This window comes from Accipiter gentilis, chromosome 2, assembly GCF_929443795.1.
Source record: "Accipiter gentilis chromosome 2, bAccGen1.1, whole genome shotgun sequence".
NCBI classification, from domain to species: Eukaryota; Metazoa; Chordata; class Aves; order Accipitriformes; family Accipitridae; genus Astur; species Astur gentilis.
The window spans coordinates 9,075,861-9,099,564 of NC_064881.1; the positions used below are offsets into that span (position 1 = coordinate 9,075,861).

The window sequence follows — 23,704 nt, forward strand, 5'->3', positions numbered from 1 at the left end:
AATAATATCAGTTTTGCGAAGCTGTTAAATGCTATTTCGTGCAATCACAAGGGAGGCTTGTTCTTCAGTACACTGAGTGTACACAGAGCCACAGCAGAAATAAGGCAAAAAAAAAAAGGCTCAGAATGGAGTAGTTTTATGGAAAGTCATAAAGCCATGAGCATAGTTTTATTAGCTGCTGCCATTCAATACGTGGAGTTGTGACAGTAGGTGAGTGGGAGATGAAAGCGTCAGCAGATGGAAAAAGCCTAAGGAAGCTGAGTCCTGGTGTTGGGGATAAAGAAGGAGAGAGAGAAAGCAAGTCAGACACACAAAATCCATTCCCAGAATTTCGGGTGCATATATTGACTGTGTTTCATTATAAATACACCGTCAGGTGCAGGGAGATCGCCACTCATTTTCTGGAAGAGTAGATAAGTAATACTAGCATTCATGATCTTATTTTTAACTGGGATGTAAGTACACGCGTATTCTCCACTTGCAGTGGTGGGTCCTTGCCGTAAGTCATAACTGACGAAAAAACATGTGCTGCATGTGAATGGTACTTAGAGAGCAGGGGGGTTAGTTAAATAGGTATTTTTTTAAAATGATGGATATACGTAGAAAGTTGTAGCTTACAGTTATTTTTATGAAAAAATAATTATGGTTCCCAATGTGCTTGTGGTGTAAGAAATGGGCTAGATTTGTTTTAGAAATGGGAATGCTGAAGTTTGAGGGCTTAAATGCCTTTCCCAAGGAAGCTGATTGTACAGCTGGAATGAGAAGTGCTTTTGCTTGAAATCCTGGTTTTAAGTGTCAAAACCTTCTATTTACTGGACTGGGAACAGGGTATAATCTGTATCTCCAGATACCCAATGTTATGTTTTAATAACTTGACTACACTTTTCCACTAGAAAGTGCCTGATTCTTGGAGAGACCGAGCAATTTGAAATCTTTTTCATATTTTTTTCCCATCCATTTTACTTAGTTTACTCGTTTTGTAGTGTGTTAGACCTAAATCTCTGTACCTCCTTTTGACTAAAAGGTCATCTGATAATCTGTGTCTGATTATTAAAACATATATTGCTGTCACTGTCCATTCCCAAAGATTTTAAAGCCAACATTTTTAATATATTAGTCGGTCCTTTCTTGGACCAGGCAGAGTGGAAAAGCTAAGGTGGCTGGTACAGTACATGAGGGTGGAGGCCCTGAATGAAGCTTTTATAAAAACTGTCTCATAGGAGCTTTCCTCTCTTCTTTCCAGTTTGGATTAGTTTTTTTGGCATGCGTTTACAAGAAACTCATCATGTCATTGCATTCAAACTGCAAGAGCCAGCTTAGTATTTTGTGAATTTCCCTTGGAAATTGCTCTGCAGTGATCTATCCAGAGAACATGCACTTTCCTGTTTCTTTGGTTATAAGCAAGATCACAAGGTATTTATTTTAGTGCTCAATTTACTTGCTTCTCTCACTTTATTCCTATGGAAGTTTGTTTGAAACATTACTTTCAGTTTAAATAGCTTGTACTGGTATCATTTTGAGAAATTACTTTCTTTGCCTCTGATTATAATGCCAGGGCAGATGGATTTAACACAAGCTTAACACTTTTACTTTTTTTTGGGGGGGGGGGGGGGGGGGGAAGATTCCTACAGGGTCAGATAAGAAATTTGAAAAATACAAGCATAGCTGAATCATTCCCATTCTGAATACAGTAATAATAAGTAGTATGTCCACCAGGGTTAAGGGTTAGCCCATTAGACATCATGATTGGTAATCCATCTTTGGATCTTTGTGTACATTTACACACATTCATATGTGTTGTCTCTAGAACCAGCTAGGCGTTGCTTGCAGGGGTCCTCCTTTCCTGACCATTCAGCTGAGCAGCCTCGGTGGGAGGGTGTTTGCTCCCAGCCCCCTGAGAACCTGTGTGCTTCAGCATCCCCCGTGTCTTGGAGATCCCAGGTGAGGGTTCAGATCCCCCATGGCTGAGGTGAGAATCCATTTCAGAACACTCACCTTTCCACCAAATGTAGTCTTCTATAGGTCATGTCTGTCGGATGCCTTTCTTCAATGGTCATGGTGCAGTGCCTTGTGTTGGACTCGCAGTGCTGTCGATATACGTGTAAGGGCTGAGAGCAGGTGTGTGCCAGACAGCTGCTTGTTTGGACTGAGACATTTCCACACACACTACTAATCACGTGGGGAAATGCACAGTTCTGAATAGAAACACCAAGTGTGTTCAGATGCCTTCAGGTTTGGGTGGAAGTAGTGAGCAGGCACCGTCAGTAGCTCTGAATGTTTAGATGCCCGTACTCCCCTTCGTACTGACCTGGCTAAAGTAGGCTGCTAGTTACAATCTGTAAATTTGGGTTTGGACTTGCACTGTGAAAACTAAGTCAAGAACCATGACCTTTGTGTTTTTATATACGGTTTCGCATGTGGTGCGCTGAGGCCGTAGCTTTTAAGCTGCTGTTTGAGTAATTCCAGCATGTGGATCCACTCACATGATCCTTTACCTGCTTGTCCCAAGGTGTCATGCACAACCTAATTCATTTTTTTAAAGCTAAATGCCCTCGTATAAACAGCTACATCTATGCAAAGTGGGTAGGAGCTATCTTTTAACTTAGTAGTATTTTATGCTGACAGTGCTGGTGGGAAAAACTTCATAAGGGATAAAGGAACAGAAAAGCAAACTCTTGGCAGAAAAGCCCCAAACATTCAACATTCCCCCCCCTCCCCAATCCATCTCTTTTCCAAAACACAAAGGCTTTCTTGTCTGTTTCCTTTGTTTCTTTTTTGTTCTGCAATTTTTCAAGCATTAGAGAGAGACAGTTTCCCAGCAGATTATGAGACCTTGTGGAAATCCATTTGTCTTTAGCATACAGTAGTTGCTGAACATATATAACTTTCAAATCCTCGCTGGGAAATAAGTGACAGAGACATTCAGCTAACCCAAACAACACATTTCACAATAAGTGCTGTACTATCAAAAGGCCTTTAGACTGAATAGCTAAATGTCCCCTCATTTAAGGATATTGAGGGAGCCAGGACCAGGGGATGCTGGGAAGCTTGTCCTCTTACAGTCAATGTAAATATTTGTAGATATACTGAACGGAGACTGAACTCTGCCAAACTTTTGGCTCCTGATTTAACTAGAAGAATTTCTCACTCAGTTTAGTGTTCAACTAAAATAGAGACAGCAAGGAGTCGTAGGCCTTGTCTGCCATGCAAAGTTCCACTGAAAACTGATTTTAAATTGATCTAATTAAACAAAAGCATATCACTAGCATGCCTGCACTTACATCAATGCACACGGTGATTTTATTGGTTTAATTAGCTTTAAATCAGTTTGAATGTGTCTATTTCAGGGGTTAGCACTGAGTGGAGCAAATTAATTTTAAAATTAATTTAATTTAAGTCATGTCCTTTTCCAGCGTAAGGAGGTTTTATAGAGCTTTTTGTTTCCCTTTATTGATCTCAGTGGTATTTTGTGAGCATACTTAAAGAACCATTTTTTTCCACAGAATTCACTTGCAAAACTACTGAATTCAGTCATCTGCACATGATTAACATTTCTGTAGTACATATATACTCTTCTGTTATATAGTGAGATCAATATTGGCATGTAACTTTTGGATAGCTTTTTCATAGTTTGCTTTTACCAAACAACTTGTTGAAAAGAAAATTGGTGGGCCTGTGACAAGTATGTAGAAATCTTTTTTTTATAACTTTAAGAAAAAAAAAGAATTTGTATTTAAATGTAAGCAATTTCCTGCAATGTTGTGAGTTTATTCACAGTGGGATTTCTTTAAAGATGATAGAGCGAAAGAAAGCTAATATAAATAAACTGTATTTATAATGTAGTAGCAGCTCCGGGTCCTCATAGCAGTGTGGCTGGTTCTGTACTAGAATGAAAATTATGAAATAAATCTGTTCAGTTTTTCTGGCCAAATGAAGTGTATTTTTTAAAAAAAGAATGCCATAGTCTCAGAAGATGCGTGAATAGTAGAAACTAGGGCTGAATAGCTCTAATACTTGCCGATGTTTATAGCACAGGTAAATAATTTTGATGACCTCCAACCTGATGATGTTCACCTAAGCTAACCAGCCTGGCCTCTCAATTGTTTGGAGTCCTGACTATGCTCAGACTGAAAATCACCACAAGCATTAAGCAAACCTCAAAACAACCTCCTGAGAACTACTTATACAAGATGCAGTGGCCAGTCAGGGCAATAAAACAATGGTTTACAAGAAGCCCAAATAAAACCTAGGGCTGTCCTGAGCAGGACGGCCTGTGGCGAGTCAATGGATAAACATTCTCAGTGCAGAAAGGGGGGGACGGGAGGGACAGCTAAAAAAGACGAGGGCACATGTGTGAATAAATCCAAGCAAGCAGCGCTGCTTGTGTTCTCATGCACCTTGGTCCTTGGAGTGTGTTTGAGTTAGGATTATGCTTCTCTCCCCCCCCCTTTAAGTCCTTTTAATAATTTGAAACTTGCATAAAATATAGAGTAAATCCTATTTGAAGTAAAGTTCTCTTGTACTGCGTGTTGCCTAAGGAAACCTCCATGTTATGATTAGATCTGTTATGGTTAGATCCTTAACAATTTATTTCAGTGGGAAAACTTCCATTGGATTTAATAGCAACAGGGCCCGAACTACATTTCCATGAATCATTTCGAGACAGTTTACCATTCAGGCATATTGGCTTCCTACCAAATGACTGTTTTATTTAGGTCATAAGGCAGATAGATTGTCTTCATTCCATGTTATATCCAGTCTCATGCATGTGCTCTTGAAAGGAACCTGAAACTTGGATATCATAACTTTGGTGAAATAGCCTTAATACTGTAATACATTACGCTACTAGAGTGAATTACATTTTTGGACAAAATGTTCTCACATGTCCTATAAAAGAAAAATTTACGTGAGATCTATTTTAGTAGTGTGGCTACAGCTCTGTGTCTCTCCTTGAGGTAAGTCTAATCATGTAAGAAAAATCTACTTGATAAAATCCAAATGTAAGTACCTCTTGTTATTCCATATAAAAAAGCATTCTCAAAATGGTTAATGAAATGTCCTTGCTTGAAATTGGATTGTGAAACCGAGGGCTTTGTTGCATAAACGCAAGCGTGCAGCAGCAGTGGCACTCACCAGCTAAGCAAAGTGTTCTTGGGAGGCATCTGGGCAGGCTTGTAGTTGTGCAGGAGAAGGGACCCACCGACGGTAGGGACCCTGCCCGCAGGGGCTGATGCCTGGGCACGGCATACGTTTGCTGTCTAACTGGCCTGTGGGCAGCACAACTGCCTGGAGGGCTGCAAGCACGGCCTGGGCAGCTGGCATGGCTGTTGGAGGTCAGTGTGCATGTAGGTGCCTGGGATGGTTTTTAGGCTCCTGTGCACTGTTTATACTCTCCTTCTGGCTCTTCTGTGAGTTTCCTTTGCCATCTTTGGATCTTGGCTGCTGCTCGGAAGGCTGATTTGGTAAAGGCGTGTTAAGCACCCATTTAACAACAGCCTGAACTCCCAGCCACACAGAAGGAGAGGCACCAGGAGACCTTGGTAGGTTGTGGGTGGCAACTGGAGACTGCCGTGATGGGGAAGGCTAGAGACCTGGGATTCCTGGCAGTAAGAAAACGGCTCCTTCTCCACATCCAGATCTGCAACTGCAGAACAGGTTTAGTGCTCTGGACGCATGATTTAGTGACAGCAGCCATATGTAAGACACTCAATGCCTTGTTTGCTTCACTGTCTACCAACAAGGACTCCTAGGTCTCTAAATTTAGTGTAAGGATTCAAGGAGAACTACTAGCAGTAGCTAAGGACTGAGTGAGGGATTACTTGTGAAAACTTGAGCAACAGTAGTCTATGAGACCAGATAGGTTGCATCTAAGGATGCAGAGAGCACTGGCTGATGTCTTTGCAAGTCTGCTGTCTTTCATCTTTAAAAGGTTGTGGAGACTGGGGGAGATCCCCAGTGATAGGAGAATGATGAGTATTGTGCCTGTGTTCAAAAAAGACCGAAAGTTCATCCTAGAAAGCTACAGGTCAGTCAGCCTCACTTCAGTCACTGGGAAAATCATGAAAGTGAGTTCTCTTGGAACAGATTTCTGGGCACATGAAGGAGAAGGTAGTTATCTGGAAGAGTCAGCATGGATTGACCAAAGGTAATCCATGCCTGACTGACCTGATTGCCTTCTATGCAGAAATGAGTGGGTGTGTGGACGAGGGGAGAGCAGTGGATGTCATTTACCTTGACTTTAGCAAGGCTTTTGACACTGTCTTGCATCATGTTCTTGTATCCAAGATAAGATGTTACGGTTTAAAGGCTGAACAACCAGATGGTACAGTAAATGGTTGGGTGGTTGGCCTTAAAGTGTGGTGGTTAATGGATCATACACTGCCTGAAGGAGAAAGGCCCAAGCGCATGGTTTGAGCTCATGGCTGAGTCTACCTTCAGCAGGAGGTTGGACTAGAGAACTGCTGAGGTCCCTTCTGACCTGAATGATCCTTGATTCTTACAATCCTATAGATGCAACTCCAGTTTGGCTTGTTTTTAATTCTAATTTATTGGTAAAGGCTTTCTTTAGCCAATTCTATTTAAAGATGCCTTGGCCTTGTAACAGTCTTTAATAAAACAACTCTTTTGCCTGCTTGTCTCCTCCACCCCCAAAGCAAGGTTATTCTTTAGAGCAACAGACAGAAGACTCATTGAAAGAAATGTCACTGACAATGAGCAGTGAATCAGTGCTACTCCTTAGTATGTTCTTACATCCGAAAAAGCTGGCCAGTGATAATGAAAGGCGTATAGTTGATGCAGACAATACAGATAAAGCCAAGATCACAGAAGTGTGTAACGAGTTATCCCTCGCTTTTATACAAATGACAAAACCTAAGGATGTTTCATGGACTTCTGCAGTAATGTGGAACATTTGCTTTCTGTGCAACAGAGCAAAACTGTGAAGTTGTGACAACGGAAAACTTATGTATGGCTAAGAAATACACTCTAGAAAATGCTGGAATGCAACAGTGTTCACATTGCTCTTATTTAAAAATCATTTGGGGTTTGCACATATTTCATGTAATTCAGGAAGTAGCTATTATCATTAATCATGTTTTCACATTGTGTCCACTTTGCTAGGTACAGTACTTTTAATAGTAATACAGTGTATAGTATTTCTCGACAAAGCTTAAGGCAAGCAAATACAGATTTTTATCTGGCCTATGGAGATGGAAAAAAGGCAGAAGATGAACAGGAATCTACTCATTTAGGAAAAATAAAATTCCTCTGGTGGAGTTTTTTACGCAACAAACAGCCTCAGCGGCACATTTCTGACAGCAGCTCATCCTGAGCGGCATCTGTGGTTCCCACTGAGTTCCATCACTTGTACTGCATCAACTGGTAGCACTCAGTGAGATTAAGAATGAAAAAATCGATCTCTTTGGGATTTTTAGATTCTGTTTTCAGTAGTTGATACTAAATTCTGCACTCTGCCATTTTGATTTGCAAGGTAAACTACCGCTCGTTTTAACTCAGAAGCAAAATGCAGTTCAGACAGGTTCATATTTCCATAAGTTTGTGTTCTGGTCCCTTGAAACATGGATCTGTCATAAGATGGTGTTCCAAATTTTCATTGCCTACAGTCTGTTTCATATAACTGGGGGTGGGTATGACGTGATTCGACACATATAAGACTGTTCTTTTTCAGGATTCATTTAAATCTATCCTAGTTTAGAGAGGAATAAACTTGTTTCACAGCTGTGTAGGTGCCATGTATGAAGTGCATTGTCTTCTCAGTTCAGTTACTCTTAGGCAGGTGGTCACATCACAAGCCATCAGAGTAACTGATGAACAAAAATAGCCTTGTGTCTCTCAGGAGGGAGGACAATAATTAACAGCATATGGAAAGAGTTGCTTTTACCACAGGGATGAAAGGTACATTGGTAAAACAGGATGTGGGCAAATTTATGCTCCAGTTGTCTCTGTGGTTTGTGTCAGTCTGTGTCTGAACAGGAGATTCTGGCTTATGGTGTGTCCAGATGATAGTCAGAATAATTAATGTATTTTTTTGAAAATAGGTAATATAAAACGAGCTCAAAACTAGAGCAGTTCATTGGCTTCAGTTGTAAGAATCTGGCCTACTGTAATTCCATAGAAATTACTCCTGAATTTTGCAGAAAGTATCTTTATTTTTCATTTCACCCTACTGTCAGAAATAGTGGGTACACCTGTTTTTCAATTTTGTATGTTCATATTTCCTGAAACTTTGCCTAGAACCTGAAAAGCGTTAGAAAATACTGGAAAAGCCATATATGATCTGTAAGCTATCTTTGAAGGGCCTATCCTTCTAGCTGCTACTGCTGCAAAAAACCGTATTGCAATGATAAGTGTAAGCCTGAATTTCTCCAAAGTGCTTAACTTTAAACTATTTGATATCAGCCAGAATTCCAGAGGATTTCAGCTTAGATTAAAAATCCTTTTTTAATGTGAAAAGTCATGCAAATTGATAAATGAGTGTTATGATATCCTGTCTAGGATGACCATGTCATGCATATGGTTGAATTTATCATGTATCTCACACAAAGAAAGGCAATGCTTGATAAGCAGTTTTATTGGGTAATTAGTTTTTTTACATGTGCAAATAAAGCAGATTGGTTTCCATCTTGAAGTAATTTACTAACACATTATAAACTCGTCAAACGCTAACATGGTACAGTATGCCTCATTTCCTGTTTACTAAATAATCCTTTGGCTGTCTGCTTTGTGTCTTTCAGGTTGAACCTGGAATTGTTCTCTGCCAGGGATGTCATGGAGCCTGGCGTCAGAGTCCTTCACCTGAAGGAAAACATTGCCTCCTTGGCTCGGCTTCTTGCAAGTACAAGCCATGGTGGATTCCCAGTGGTTTGCAGGCCCAAGCCAGACCATGCAGAGGTGTTCCAGGGAACTATTAAAAGGTAAAAGTGCTATCAGATTCATGTCATGTGATGTTTCTGGCCATTTATCGGAATTTTTCTCTTTAAGCATCTGTTTGTAAAGATTATTTGGGATGGATATGGAACTTGTTCCTACTTTCTTTAGCATGAAGAGCAGGTGTCCTTTAAAGAAAGGACCTAGGTCCTTTCTAGTACAAGGTTATCTATTGCATCGGGTATTTATGGAAACAGCACCAATGAAATGATCTTACAGGAACTGCAGAAAAAGGGCATATTGCCCTTCAGAGCCTTAAAGGTTCACTGAAACAGTAATATAAAAGGATTTGAATCTAGTTACTCATGAAATGTCCCATGCCAATTCAAAGCTGGCCCGCTCTTTCATCACATTTTTTTTCCATTTTATTAGTGTATGCTTTTACAGGAAATGAGTTAACATAAATCATATCACAGACGAGATAAGCAACAAAGTCACTGGAAATAACATGCTAGGGTAAACAAGAATTAGACTAAAGGAATCCTTGCCATATGAGGGACTCTCAAAAGCATATAAAATCTCCTGATAAATGAAGTGCTTATGGTACTGTATTTCATATGACTACAAGACTGATTTCATCCCTTCAGGAAGGTCTCTTAAGCCTGTCCTTTGAGTGGTGATTCAGCAGTGGCAGAGGCAGTGGCTTAATTTCCACCTGGAGTATCCTAGAGGAAAGGAGAAGATGCATATGCAACTCCTACTGCATAGGACTTCACACAGCAAAGCCCTATGAATTATGCTTCCAATAACTGTAATACAAACACATGGCCGGTTTTGTATTGTAATATCATAATCTTTCATAATTTACGTGGTGTCTTTTGAATGAATGACCATAGTATTCTACATCTTTTCTTGTAGAGAATTTTTTTTTTATCCACTTCTGGTTTAATGCCTTAACTGTGTGGCATTTGGGAGCTATCTGTGAGCAAACAAGGATAAAAGCATTTTCTTCTGTTGGTTTGGATGGGGAAAAATGTTATCTGTCCACCATCAGTGGAAATTTGGTTAGGACTTGTCTGCTTGCCTGCTTTATAACAAATTTTCAAGGATGAACTACTGGCAGCTGGATCACATGAACTTAACTCATAGCAATGTGGTCAGCTGCCCTTCTGGAGCATGAAGATGGGAAGGGTGTGAATGTTTACTAAAATTGTGAATTTGCTCCATTGACAAGTGAAACAGTTTGAATGAACCTTTTAGGAAGAGAAATACCTGCTCGGAATGAGAATTGTACAGTGGACATTGTTTGGGTCACAGTGGCCTGCAGGAGTAATGACATCAATAAATGCAGTATCATATACTTGCATACGATATGTATTCTTGTTCCCTCATGGTGATGCTATCATAAACATTATTAATAAGAAATGTGCTAAGGCACTAAACCCCAAGTTTCTGAGTGATACTCTGCATTGTGCACCAATCTGAAGATATTATATAGCACAAATTGGTGTGCTTTTTTACTTCTCAGCTGCCTACAGCCATGAAACTAGAACACACACTAACAACTGATACAGCCAAAGTTCCTTTTAAATTCAATTTATAGTCTCATCATTTCCTTATTAATTCAACAAATCACCTTGCAGTGAGCATCCCAGGCTGCTGAGGAGTATGCTGACTTTATGTAAATACCCTTGTGCTTTGTAGTGCAGAGCAAAGTGTTGTGGAAGAAAGCAAAAAGGGGGGATGGAAGGCTGATCACTAGCACATTCCAAAGAGAGGCACCTTTAGAGAAAAGCTGATGCTACCTGACAATTCTGGTAGGCTTGTGGTTTGCTTAATCCCCAGAGAACTTTTATGGTACATTTTGTTAGAGCCTTTTAAAACGGATGAATGAAAAAGTTCGTTTCCCTGCCACTTTCAGCATAAATGAGCTGTTGTTAGACTGTTTTGAGTAAAACCAAGATAATGAATGTTTTAAATGGTTGACAAAGAAGTAGCAAATGGCTTTTTTGGCCAGTCGCTTGCTCGCTCCACTGAAACCCATACAGAGATGTTGTCTGGGAGCAAGCATTGCATTCTGGGGTGCTCTGATGACACCCCTTCTTGCCCCAGTGCGTGTCCAGCAGCCAGAGTACTTGTGTGATGAGTTCTGGGTGCCTCGTCCCCAGCGGGGACCACGGGTGACTTTGCTGTTCTGCTGTTCTCACCAACACCAGGAAGGGAATGCTCTGCAACCATCCTCTGAAACAAGCCTCCAAAAATGTGATGTGTCATGGAACTAGTGTATTCATAACCATAAGCAGTTAGGATTCGGGTTTTCCATGTTACTCATAAAATTACAGCTCTTGCAGCACGTAACTGTTAAGACCAAGATGAGAAGTGCTGTGAACTTCTTAAAGGAGAAGGATGCTGTTCAATCTCCTACCTTATGAGATCCAATGTAATCCCATGTGGGGGTGACATGACCACAGGCAGAAGAATGATAAGTTATTTTTCCATCTAGTACATCAATAATGTTAAAGTGGAGGAAATGTGGCTTGCCTGGCATATTTTAAAAAAAGGTGGCTTGGGGAAGATGCAAAAAGTAATTGCCATGGTGTTTTCCTTGCGAGTTGCCTTGGGCATTATTATTGATTCTCAAACGTGGTTGTTTTGTTTTGTTTTGTTTTCTAGTACAAAAATGTTGTTATTAGGTTAAAAAGAAGGGGGCCACAGGCTAATGAAGGAAAGGAAGCAAACAATCTGCTAAGCTTGCATGAAGGCAGCAGCAGTTCATAACTTTTTAATAACTGTTTCTCATTTATGTGTTTTTTCTGTAACATTTCTTCTCATGAAATAAGCATGGATGAAACACTGTAAATTTGGACCAAATGTAAAAGTTATTCAGTACCTGCCCACACTTGGAAACTGTAGTGATGAGAGTTGCTGTACAAGGACAAAGTGTTGTTATGTTTCGTAATACATACGAGTGATTCTGACCCTTTGAAGAGAAAAGGTCAATGTCAGTTCTTACACAAGGAAGGATTGTGGCCAAGCAATGTTGGCTGGAACTTGCATGGGCCTACAAATGCACCTCAGTGCTGGCCTGTAGCAAACACCCAGATATTCCTATTTTATTAAAAAACCCCACAAATAACCTCCCCCTCCCCCCCCTCCCCAAATCTTCCAGATCTCCCTAGTGGGGCCAGATTTTTCTCCTACTCTTTGTGATCTGGATGGTTACCCACTGGGGACCAAGATGAGATCACCAAACACGTTTTTACATGGGTGACCTAAATCTGAAGCTGTTATCTTCCCCAGTTGAGTAAGCAGTAGAGACTAAAACCAAAAGCAACTACTAAAGAAAACTCCTTGGCTTTAAAATTGTTAAAGAGGAAGCAAACTGTAGCTGAGAAGCAAGTTTCCAAAACAAAGATCTCCTTGGAGTAATATTTTGACACTTTGCCATAGGCAGAGCTCTGTGCATGCCTGGGAAACCCTTGCAGAATTCGGTTTGAGGAACGTGTGGCTGCTGAACTTGATGAACAGCATTGATGGGGGTGATTGACTTACTGTGTGCAACGCAGAGGGTTGAGGGACTTGCCTCCCCCCTTCATTTCTCCCACAGTAATGATGATACTTGCACATCAGAATAAAACAAGCTATTCTTTTGCACTGCAGCTGAAATGCCACCACTGTCTCCCCCAGCGACTGCAGGAAGGGAGCAGGGCTGTTATGAATGTGTTAGCCCAGAGTCTGCTGAGAGCTATAAATGTCATGCTCTAAATGGCATGCCCTCCTGGCTAGGTGGAATTCATTCTTCAGAGAGACCTGAGGATAGGACCACTGCCTTCCTTCTCAGGAAGTTTCTGCCAGACACTGCGTGAGGTTATAAATGCATATTGAGGAGATGTTGGGAGGTCCCCTGGCTCTCTCTTGCCTTGGCTGCTCTAGTCTGTGGCTCCAGATCCTCCTCCAGAGGGAAAAGATAGAGTTATGCTTCTGCCTAATTTCTGTGAGACCAAAACTGAAAAAAGCTATTTTTTCACTTCCACATATGTTACAATGTACTGGTGTAGGGCCATTGTGGGGCAATGAAGTGGTTCTTTGACATGATGAAGAGATTAGACACATCATCACTTGTGTTTTGCTGCTCCATCTTCTTTGCCAGAGGTTACTTTATAATGTAAACCACAGTAAAAACAGAAGACATAGAGGATTTGAGGAGGAAAGCTGTAGGTAACGAATTTCTTTTCCCTGGCTGTGGACATGGCTGGGATAGAACATGGAGGGCGATGATAGCTCACGGTCATCAGCAACGTCTTTGCTGCCGTGCTGTGCATCCTCCCATGGATGATCACTTCCCTCCACATGCATCTGTAACGCTCATGTACTCTCTGATTTCTTCCACCAAAATGGATGACAATGTGCTCTTTACCTAGGTGCTTTTATTTTCTGAGATGTGGTTTATGGCTTATTATATGTAGGTTTCCTGCATATTTGTGACTGACGAATACCATGTTCCTTCCAGGAACTGTTCTGATGTTGGTGGCTTTTCTTGCTTTTACTTCACTTTGCCAAGGAAAATGAAGGAGCAGGGTTTCCGTACTGCAGTTAAATCCTCCTGGTATTCACTGAAGAAAAGCAGGTGGATGCTGGTGTCTTGTTAGGCCAGGATCTGTCCCCTCCTTTTCCTTTGAGGAGAAGTGCGGCAGAGAGGCAGAAGCTGGAGTGCTGCCCGGCAATCTTAATTTCTGCCTTGAACACGTCTATGAGACAATTTTTCTGGAGAAACTACTGGGCTGATGAATACCACTGAGTAGCCTGTTTGGGAATTTTACCATAAAAAAGAAGCCATTTTGTTCATGCCTGAACCTCTCAGATCTGTACAATACATAGCTCTCCTGTCATAAGGCTGAAGGCTGGATTCCTTGTTTTTGCCTTTGCACTCTTACCTACACAGCTGTTAGCCATTGCTCTGCATTTTGTTTGTCTACCTTTTAGCTGAAGGAAAATTTTTTTTTGCTTGATTTAATTTGATTGGGAGAAAGTAATTATGCAGAAACCACAGTATCTCTGACTGTAAGCAAGACTGTACAAAATATATCTGTCTAAGCAGAAATGGGTAAAACTTGGTTTTCTGCTACTTCTGTGCAGGATGTGACATTTCTGGCATAATGTCTGCATTTTTGTGTGTATTTTTTCACCTAAGAAACCCGTCTCTTCCCACCCATCAAGTTTACTGAAACTTCAGCATTTGTGGTTGATGGAAATTGTTATTTTTAGGCCCAAAAGAAATTTCAATAAAAATATTGTAGGTAAAGTTGTAAAAAATCCTTGTAGTTTACCATGTTTGTTTGAATTGTTTTATTACACATTTTGATATGCTGTATGGGAGTGTATTGACTGTGTAATTGCCTTACTCAAACTAAGTTTGTTTGATACAAGTGAAGTGTTCAGAGTGCCTAATTCCCGTTTTCAGAACAAAGTTGGGAATCTAAGATCCTTTCAAAAAATAGATCTTTGTGCTCTAAATCAGAAAAGAAATGTCTTCAAAAGCTGTGGTCTTTGTGCGGTTGAAAAGCTACCAAAGCTTGGACTTCGAGACATGCCTAGTGACTGGAAGCATGGCTTCCCATCTGAAGACATTTCACAAGGTGTAACATTCCGGAAAACCAATTTTATCGCTCTTAAAATAAAGCGTAATTACTTCTGAAGGTCTTGTTCCGAAAGGTGAGTTAGAGCCTGCTCCTCAGCGTAATCACGCCAGTAGCTCTAAGTTTTGTGAGCTTTCCGTACAAATGCCCAGCTGGGCTGAGCCAAAGCCGCGCGGGCCGGCAGAGCGGACACCCCTGGCCAACCCAGCGGGACCCCATCGCTGGCACAGGGCTGGATGTGGAAACTTCCTTCAGTGAGGCCGGGAGCGCTGGCGAGGACGCTGAAGGTTCCATCTTTCTGCCTCAGAAACTCAGGGGAGGTCGTAAACATCCGCTTGGTCAGCCGCAAACTCCCCGCTCTAATTTCTCGCTCGAAGGATGTCAGGTCTAATGGAGCCGGACTGCCAGAGCTGCACCTGAGAGGAGGATTTGTGCCTCGGGTTAGGCCCTGGTCCGGAGCCAGAAGAACTGCCAGTGGAGGGAGCCAAACTACATTTCTCTTTGCAATACTTATTTAGCTGCTCTTCTTGCTGCACTGCACTTTCTGCTTCCTTCGTGGCAGGAGGAAGCCAGGTACAGAACAGTGGGTGCTCATAAACCTCCTACTCGATGGTTCTGCTTTAATTTCCCTGCTTGTAAACTGGTATGGGAAGGGAGATACTCTGCTTTCCGCAATCAGAAGACATGGTAGAGCAGCTGTTCCCAGTAACAGTAATGACACTATTGCTGAGACAAACATTTTCACGATGATGCATGGGAACACTAAATCCAAACCACATTGTTTAGCTAATGCATGCTTTCACTCTGCTAAGGGGGAATGTCACATAACTGAAAGTAAATTGAAGAGATCGGGGTTTAGAAAATATGACAAAGTTGAAAACTTAAAGCTGTATTACACAGTAACATCCTTTAGCAGAGAAATCATTGATCCAAAGTGGTGTGTGTACGTGTATTTTATGGCAGTTTATTAGGTATGACTCGCCTCTGGTCAGTCCAGTGAGCAGAAACTGTTGTGAGTCAGGAATGCTTTCTGCCAAGCACCTCAGTAAAACTGAGCATAGCATATTGATATGTGCTGTGGGAAAGGAGACCTAGCATTGCAACATATCGTAGATATGTCAGGCTGTAGGTATGGTTTCTGGTATTTTTCTTTAATCTGCCCTCCCAGTTGGGACTAATGAAACACTGCTCTCAAGGCGTGTGCGTGCGCGTGTGTGCGGAGTCCACACACACTTGTTTAATAAGGCAATACCTTTATTTTTCTTAGCAAAAGGAGAAGTACTTGCCTTCAGTAAGCAATGCAGTGCAACAGCTTAGGGATAAATGGAAAGTTAAAGATGAATTGAGACCTGAAACATCTAATTCATAAATTAATTACTGAGCTTAGCAGTATCTACCTTACTATTGCAACAGCCTTGCTGCTGGCACTCTTGAAACAATTGATACAGATTTGAAAGCTTCTTGGAGAGCCTTTTCCTTCTGGCACTGTTGTGGAGAGGTTGCTAAGTTTAGATCACAGGAATGCAAAGTTACTCAATCAAACACAGAAGGCTGCAAAGTTCATGCAATAAATGGAGATAAAAATGAGGTTTTGTTTCTTACTAGAGGATCACGGACAGCTTTCCTCCTTCCTCCTCCTCGTGGCTTTGCTGTAAGTTTTGGGCAATGGTGATTCTACCAGGTCTAATCAAAGCTAGAAACACTGTTGGCAGTGGTTTGAAGGCTGCATTTAAACTCAGCCAGCAAAGAAGAAAAAAAGGGGAGGGGGAGCACATTAGGGACTTGAAAACTATTTTTAGGTGTGTGGACTAGGGAGCTCACGGCAATATCAAAGTTCTTTTGTGATTACTTGATTTTCATGTTAGAGGGTAGAGTCTGTCAGCACATTGTTTGTTTTTACTGTCTGGACTCCTGCTTTTGAAAAGCTGATCCAGTTAATTTCAGTGATACGCTGTACAGTAATCTTGCCTATTAAAATAAATGGAATCCAGCACTTTCAACAAAAGCCCTCGACATTATGATCCTCCCATGTATTGTCAGGGTCTTGGGGCACTGCAGCTCATGAATAACACAGATGGAGGAAGGTTTATAGAGTCTGTGGCAGTGGTTTTATTTCGTATCCGAAGTGCGAAAATTTTCTTCCAAAGAACATTATATGATACTTTTAAAATTAGTAGGCCTGTTTGGCCATACAAATAATTGTGCAGGTGCGGTAGGACTTTGTGACAGAGCCCTTTGGAGGGAAAACTGGAGTGTTGCAGAGGCTGTGTGCTAACTCAAAAAGCCAAATTAAAAACGTATGCAGCCTCGCTGCAGCATGTGGGTGGCTTTTAGGCAAGTGCAGAGTGTTGTTAAATGTTGAAATCAAATATAGGCATGGGGAAAACTGGTGCGTGAATGGAAAGACTGATCACATACTTGTCCTGTCATTTAAATGTGTGGTAGGTTCCTCCGAAATTGAAAATCTGCCTGGTAACAAGCCAGCTGGTAGGGAAATACAAATCTGATCCTAAGTCTTCATCCTTTTCTAAAATCTAGCCTTACGGTAGGTTTGAAATGCTAAATTTGCTTTTGCAATTTATTAACAGCTGCCTTTGCATTTTCATGTTGAGGCTGCGGACTTACTGCCTGCTCATTCACCCTGATGATGGTGCCCATAAAACCAGGCAGCTGGCAACTTAAGTAATGAATATTAACCTCAAAACATAGCTCTGAGGTGGAAGAAAACCCTGGTTTGTAGATCTGAAAACTGAGGTACAGAGATTAAATATTTATTCAGCATCCTTTGAAAGGCTGTGGCATGGACAGGATTTGATCTTTGCTCTGGAAAACCTCAGTCCAGTACTTGATAAAAACCTTTTGATCATCTTGTAGGTAAAATGCCAAAAATTCATGCAAAACCCCTTCTTGGTTTGAAGAACCAAATATTAAGTAAACATTAATGATTTATGCTGCCTTACCTGAAACAACCCTGTAACCCTGCGATTTTGCTGTATAAGATGAAGATTTGGTGGATTTTAGAACAGTTCCCGGTACGTGATGATCTAGTCCTTATCCACTGTCTAGCTCACCACATACAGAATACTCTTTTTTTACCAGTTAAAAAAAGGCCCAATGCTATGTAAAGCCAGGAAAAATGCATTTAGTATAGTAGTGGTGATCTTACCAAGAACATAATGTAACAACTATTCTTAAATAGAATTTACATTTTACAGTCCATGTAAAAAGTTACTCTCGTTGTGCCCTTTTGCAAGAGTTGCATGCCTATGCTAGACCTTCTGCTGAGAGCAGAGCAGCAATCAAATCCTGCAAGATCCTCTAAGCACTCCTTTCATTTTGACTGCTGTGACAGTTGAAGGTGCAAGACACTAAGTCTTAGCTGCAGCAAGTTTTCAGAGACTTGTTGATACTGTAAAATAATTTACACTAGCCAGGTATGAGGATGAGGAAGGGCCACGAAGAGAGTTTCAGGGTGCGTTATTTTAGTGTGCCATTTATTGTTACTTATTACTGTTCTTCTGTCATCATTTTTTCAAACTGACTGACATAAATCAAAATTTAGTAATTGATGTCACTGGGTTTTAAACATATTTGAGAGAAGCCACGAGACAGTAGGTTTTTAATACATGAAAGGGACATTTGTTTTATTCTGGTCAGAATATGTTAATCACTGGTCCTCACTGAGTTGGATATTGGCCAAAACATCAGATACAATCAACTCAAGAATGAAAACAATGCAGGTACCTTTGGTGGATTACTGCAGGAGAAATAAGCCTAAAGCTCTCTGAAGCAAGCTAAAAATGATGGTTCAGGTTCTCTAATCCTCCCTCATCCTCCCACCCCACTGTGTAACTATTTTATCCATTCATTTTGGGAGAGTCATGCCCTGAATGCTTTTGCCAGTGACATCACCTTTTAATCTTCCTTCTGTTCATTTGCAGCTACTTTGGAGCTGCAGTTTCTTTTATGTCACTCCCCCAATATTTAGAATTTGTAGTTTCCTCAGATAATAGGCCATCTTGACAAGAAGAGTGACACAATCAGCTGTCAGATACTTTTCATTCCTGACTTCCATGCCAAATCTGACATGTGGATATTGGGATAATAATGTGTTATCTTAATTAGGTGTACCTTCATGATGAATGCTTTACAACAGATAGAGCATATGAAACTACTGCAGTGCCTTGCCAGGGTATCTTTGAAATGAGATTCCCTACTTAAGGGTTTTCTTCCTTCTTAAATAAATAAAGAGTAAACGAACAATTGCAGAGTCCAAGTCTGAATCCTAGTACTTCCTGTTAAACCTCACAAAATAGTGCAAGAAACATGTTTGGTCTGCTTTCTAAGGCTTGATGATGTGATAGGAAGGATGTTGTATGTAACATCAAAGAGTGATGTTGTTATACCTCTGAAGCATGACTTCTGGAAGTCCAAGTGAAATAATGTATGTTCATTTTTCTCCTGAATATAGCAGTTTTTAATAGGCTTGGATTCTTATCAGAAATGTTCCAATGATTTCCTTCATTGTGTTTGCGTGTGCTTTTTTTTTTTTGACTAGCCAAATTTCTCTCACACTTCCCAAAGCCCTGTTAAGTGACTCCCTGCTGGGTTTAGTTAAGAGCGGTGCCGAGCAAATTGCAAGCTGCCAAAACTGGTCAACAAACCAGTGATGAGCAAATGTTTCTGCTCTTTCAGCTCATGGTGAATGTTGCTGTTTTTTTAATTCCAGCCCATGATGTTCAAGTGGAAAATGGCGAAGTCTGGACTACGGACAGGCCTGAACAGTGTTTTGGACCTGAGCATACAGAGTCTGGCAAAGGATCAGGGTGGATCATAACTTTCGCACTTGACATCTATATATTCATGTTAGGATTAAATTCTTGAGAGTATTCCTGGCCCAGTGATCATCCTTGAAATCAACTTCTTGGAGCTGTACATGATGATCTCGGAGCAGAATTTAGATCTGTGTATTTATATCTCACTTAGAACAATTACAGACCTGTTTGTGAAAGACCATAAAAAGTGAACCTTTCGAGAGCCCTGCAGAACAAAGTGTGTAACGCACCAAAGGTAATTCATAGGGCATGACTGGATTAATTTCTTTTCTGTGTCCTCTGCTGTAGTGAGTATATTACGAGTATATTGTGTTTTCCTCCCTTTCCTCCTCCAACTGTAGCCTGAGGGGAATAGATCTTGCCTGTTGTAACACGCCTGTACTGTTCTTTTTAGTGTGTTCTCTTCGTTGTCCTCAAACCCAAGTCCATTAATTGTTTATGTGACATGTCCATATGCTGGCACGCACATGGCAAGAGGCTTAGGGCAAGCCAGTGACTTTCCCAGGAGGGGAAACATGAGCCCAGGGTGACATATTTCCTCAGTGGAATTTTCTCAGCAGTTAGCTCTGCTGCAGTGTTGTGTTCTCCTTAGTAATCTGAAAGAGATTTTATGATAACCAAAGCCAGTCAGATATTAAACTGAAAAGTTTCAGAAGTTATGAAGCATACTGAATTCCTTGTTTGTCCTGTGAATGGGATGTGCTTTAAAGGTCAGAGCAGGTGACAGACTCCTAATGTTCCTGGCTGTGCCACTGATTTTCTTTAGAGGTGATGTTTTTCCACAAGTTATATTCACTCAAGTCTTCACCTGTAAAAGGATGATACCTCTATCCCAGCCAAAGGCATACTTATTTATAAATCCCACTGAGAAGCTTAGATGAGAGAACAAAGCCATGTCTGCATTAACAAAATGCAGATTTCAAGACTGGATCTACAGAGTGAAACAGCTGGCTGTTTCAGGAGAAAGGGGACTGCTCTACAATGCTAACCAACTCATGGGAGGTGGAGGTGATAGGATAGGGTCCTTCAAATGTGTGTTCCAGATCAGAGATAAAATGAGGAAGTAGATGCTCCCAAAGTATCTTCAGCTGGAGAAAAAGTGGACTATATAAAAGACCCGAAACACATGAAACTGCAGTTTAAATACATTGGAAACTAGTTTACTGTTCCCTCTTCATGTGTGAAAGCTCAATGGTATTTCATAACAAGTTTACTAATTTTTTTGGTACTCTTTACAGCTTTGATTCAGCTTCATCAAATGCAGGACAAAGAAGTATAGAATAGCGAAGGGGAGACTGTTTGGAAAAAAATAATAGAACGACAAATAGCCTGCTGGTCAGGGCAGCCAGCAGGAATGGGGTGGGACCCTGTTGTACAGATCCCTGTTTATTCAGCATGGAACCTCTCCAACAGGAGAAATTAAGATATGCCATACATAGTCACTAATGTGCTTGTTATGAAGGAGAGTGTGGAGAAAGGGTTTGAACCTAGTTCTCCCATATCCTGTCCCTAGGGAGGGCACTAATCACCAGCTTTTGCATCTGGCAGGCATGTCATCTTAGTGCAAGTCCTCTGCTGTGGAGTGCTAATCCCACCTTGAAGCAGACTAATCTTTCCCAGGAGACATTATGTTAAACCTAGTATTTTTCTATAACAAGTTTTGGTTTGAACAAATCAATATTTTAGGATACAGAAATATTTATTTGAAAAAATCCCAGCTTATACTTGGTGTTCCAGTCACAGAAGCCACTTTGTACCTCATTTGTATTTCTCTGATGCCCTAATGAAGATTGTGTGTCTGCTCTCCTCTGGGTCCCTCAAGCACATTGTTTAGCAGTGTGTTGCACATCTTTGTACTACTGTAGTAGCTTCTAGTTATAATCACAGATCAGGGCTAACATGATGTTAAGTACGTTGCAAAACAAAAAGCTTTGTGGTGGTCCCCAGGGTGTTTGTTATCTAAACAGAAGTTAAAAGGCTGGAAGTGGATAGTGTGGATGGAGTGTGTGTAGGGAGCAAGGAAACACTAAGATATAAATGATAATTTCAAATATATTGCTTGTCAAGGCTTTATATGTATAGTGCAAAAGGGGAGAATAAAAAAAGGTTTGAAATGTTATAATAATTGATAAAGATACCAATTTTCACATAACTAATTCAGCAAGTGTAGGGATTGGCGCTCGGAAGATCTCGCGATGTACGGAAAGAGAAGGGTTAAGGGAGGCGGGATGACCGACAGACAGTATGTAAGGGCGTGACGCAGTTGAATAAACGCCATTTGCAGCATCCTCATATTGGTGTCAGTGCTCTGTGGCCCAGGGTATGGTGGACCCTGTGCCGAGTCCCACGGGGTGATCAGACGAATGTCTACAGCAAGAATATTAAATATCATAATGAACTCTAGAGTGCAGTACTGTGAGAGAAGGTTTCACTGATGATTTAAAATATGACATGAATTTTTTGCAGATCTTGTGTTTTAATGTAGATGTTACTTAAGAAGGATGTGGGAAGGAACAACAGTCTATCTACTTATATTCAGATAATTGTATTTGCTTACTATTTGTATTGTCTTGTTGGGTGCAAACTAGACAGTGCATGAGCTTGTCCTGCCAAGCAGGTTTATCTGGGTCAAGAAGAACATGTAGGATAGGTGATGTCCTTTAATCTAATTAGCCAAACCTAAACCAGAGAACACCTGTATGATGCTGCTATTGCTGATGGAAATTTAGGAAGGGGAAATATGTGGTCAGACCACTAATACTCTAGAATCATAGATTATCTCAGGTTGGAAGGAACCCCTAAGAATCATAAAGTTCAACTTCCTGTTCCTTGCAGGACTACCTAAAACTAAACCATATGACTAAGAGCATCATCCAGATGCTCCTTGAACTCTGACAGGCTCGGTGCCGTGACCACTTCCCTGGGGAGCCTGTTCCAGTGACCGACCACCCTCTCGGTGAAGAACCTTTTCCTAATGTCCAATCTAAACCTCCCCTGATGCAGCTTCTTTCCTATCGCTGGTCACCAGAGAGAGGAGATCAGCACCTCCCCCTCCACCGCCCCCCTTGGGGAAGTTGTAGACTGTGATGAGGTCACCCCTCAGCCTTCTCTTCTCCAAGCTGAACAAATCAAGTGATGTCAGCTGCTCCTCCTAAGTCTTGCCCTCAAGACCTTTCACCATCTTGGTCGCCCTCGTCTGGACACGCTCTAATAGTTTGATGTCCTTCTTATATCGAGGTGCCCAAAACTGCAAACAGTACTTCAGATACCATCAAATATCTGATGCTAAAGCATTGCGTGCTTGCTTTTTAAAATTTGTCCCTTATAATGAATGTAGTCCTCTTCTCTAACCTTAGGTTAGAGCTGTGCATGCTGCTGGAGAATGAGCACATCTTTGAACCACAGACAAATGATGAGAGTTTCTCCTCCTCTCATCCTCTCTCCTATGAGAAGGTAACCCCTTTTCTTTCAGTTCTTTCCTTGTTTAATCAGCATATGTTTTGGGTGATTTAGGATGAGCTCTCCACGAACAAAGAATTGATGTAATATATATGTGGTAGAGATAAAGAAGTGGTCAGGTACAATTTAAATTAAAGGGTGACCAGAGACCTCCCAGGGACAGCTGTCATAAACTATCGAGTCTGGAAGTTGTGCAAGACTGCTGGCACAAAATTTCCTTGCTCAGATAGGGTGTTCAAATCTTCTCTCTCAGCTTCTCTGTGCATAGCAGAATTATTATAATATTTAATTCCGTATGGGATAGCACCTCTCTGAATGATGAGTGTTTATAAAAGCTTTCAAACTTGAAAAGCATGTAGCATTCTTCCCTTTGATAGATGACTAAAGGATTTTTAGGAATAGTAAACATTAAGCGTGGTAGAAGAAAATCATGTGTTACCAAGGCAGGACTGGTAATGTAGCGCTGAGTAATTTATACAGGCACAACTGGAAAGTTGTCATATATTACTGAAGCTTGGTCTGCACATGGGAATCTGGCTGGCAAAACAGTGTTGAGAAGGAGCAGGGCAATTATGGGATGAGGTGCCAGGATGCAAACAGGTACTCCTGTGCAAGAGGGCTGAAGCTCAGCTGATGGCTGATACCAGTTTTATTGCATTTTTCTGCACTATGCTATCATGTAATTACTACTTAGCGTGTGAATTTTCACAGCGTGAAAAACCTCATCCCTAAGCCAATATAACTTACATTGTCTTAATAGAGATACAGTTACACTAAGGAAAAAAAAAAACTTTTTGTAAGTTAAGAGTGTTTAATTTTAAACTGCTAATTTAAGCTTTATTGGCAAAAGAATGTATGAAGTTTGGACAAGCTCTGCCAGTGTAGCTC

General features: G+C 41.0%; 1 protein-coding gene across 1 annotated transcript in view; it reads left to right on the forward strand.

Moving 5' to 3' along the window:
* LOC126048203 (chloride channel protein C-like) overlaps positions 1-23,704 on the forward strand; it is an 81,856-nt gene that overhangs the window by 54,796 nt on the left and 3,356 nt on the right. Inside the window, exons 13-14 of the mRNA XM_049822865.1 lie at positions 8,754-8,933; positions 22,714-22,810. Coding sequence (XP_049678822.1) covers positions 8,754-8,933; positions 22,714-22,810 — 277 coding nt within the window. The remainder of the gene's footprint in view (positions 1-8,753; positions 8,934-22,713; positions 22,811-23,704) is intronic.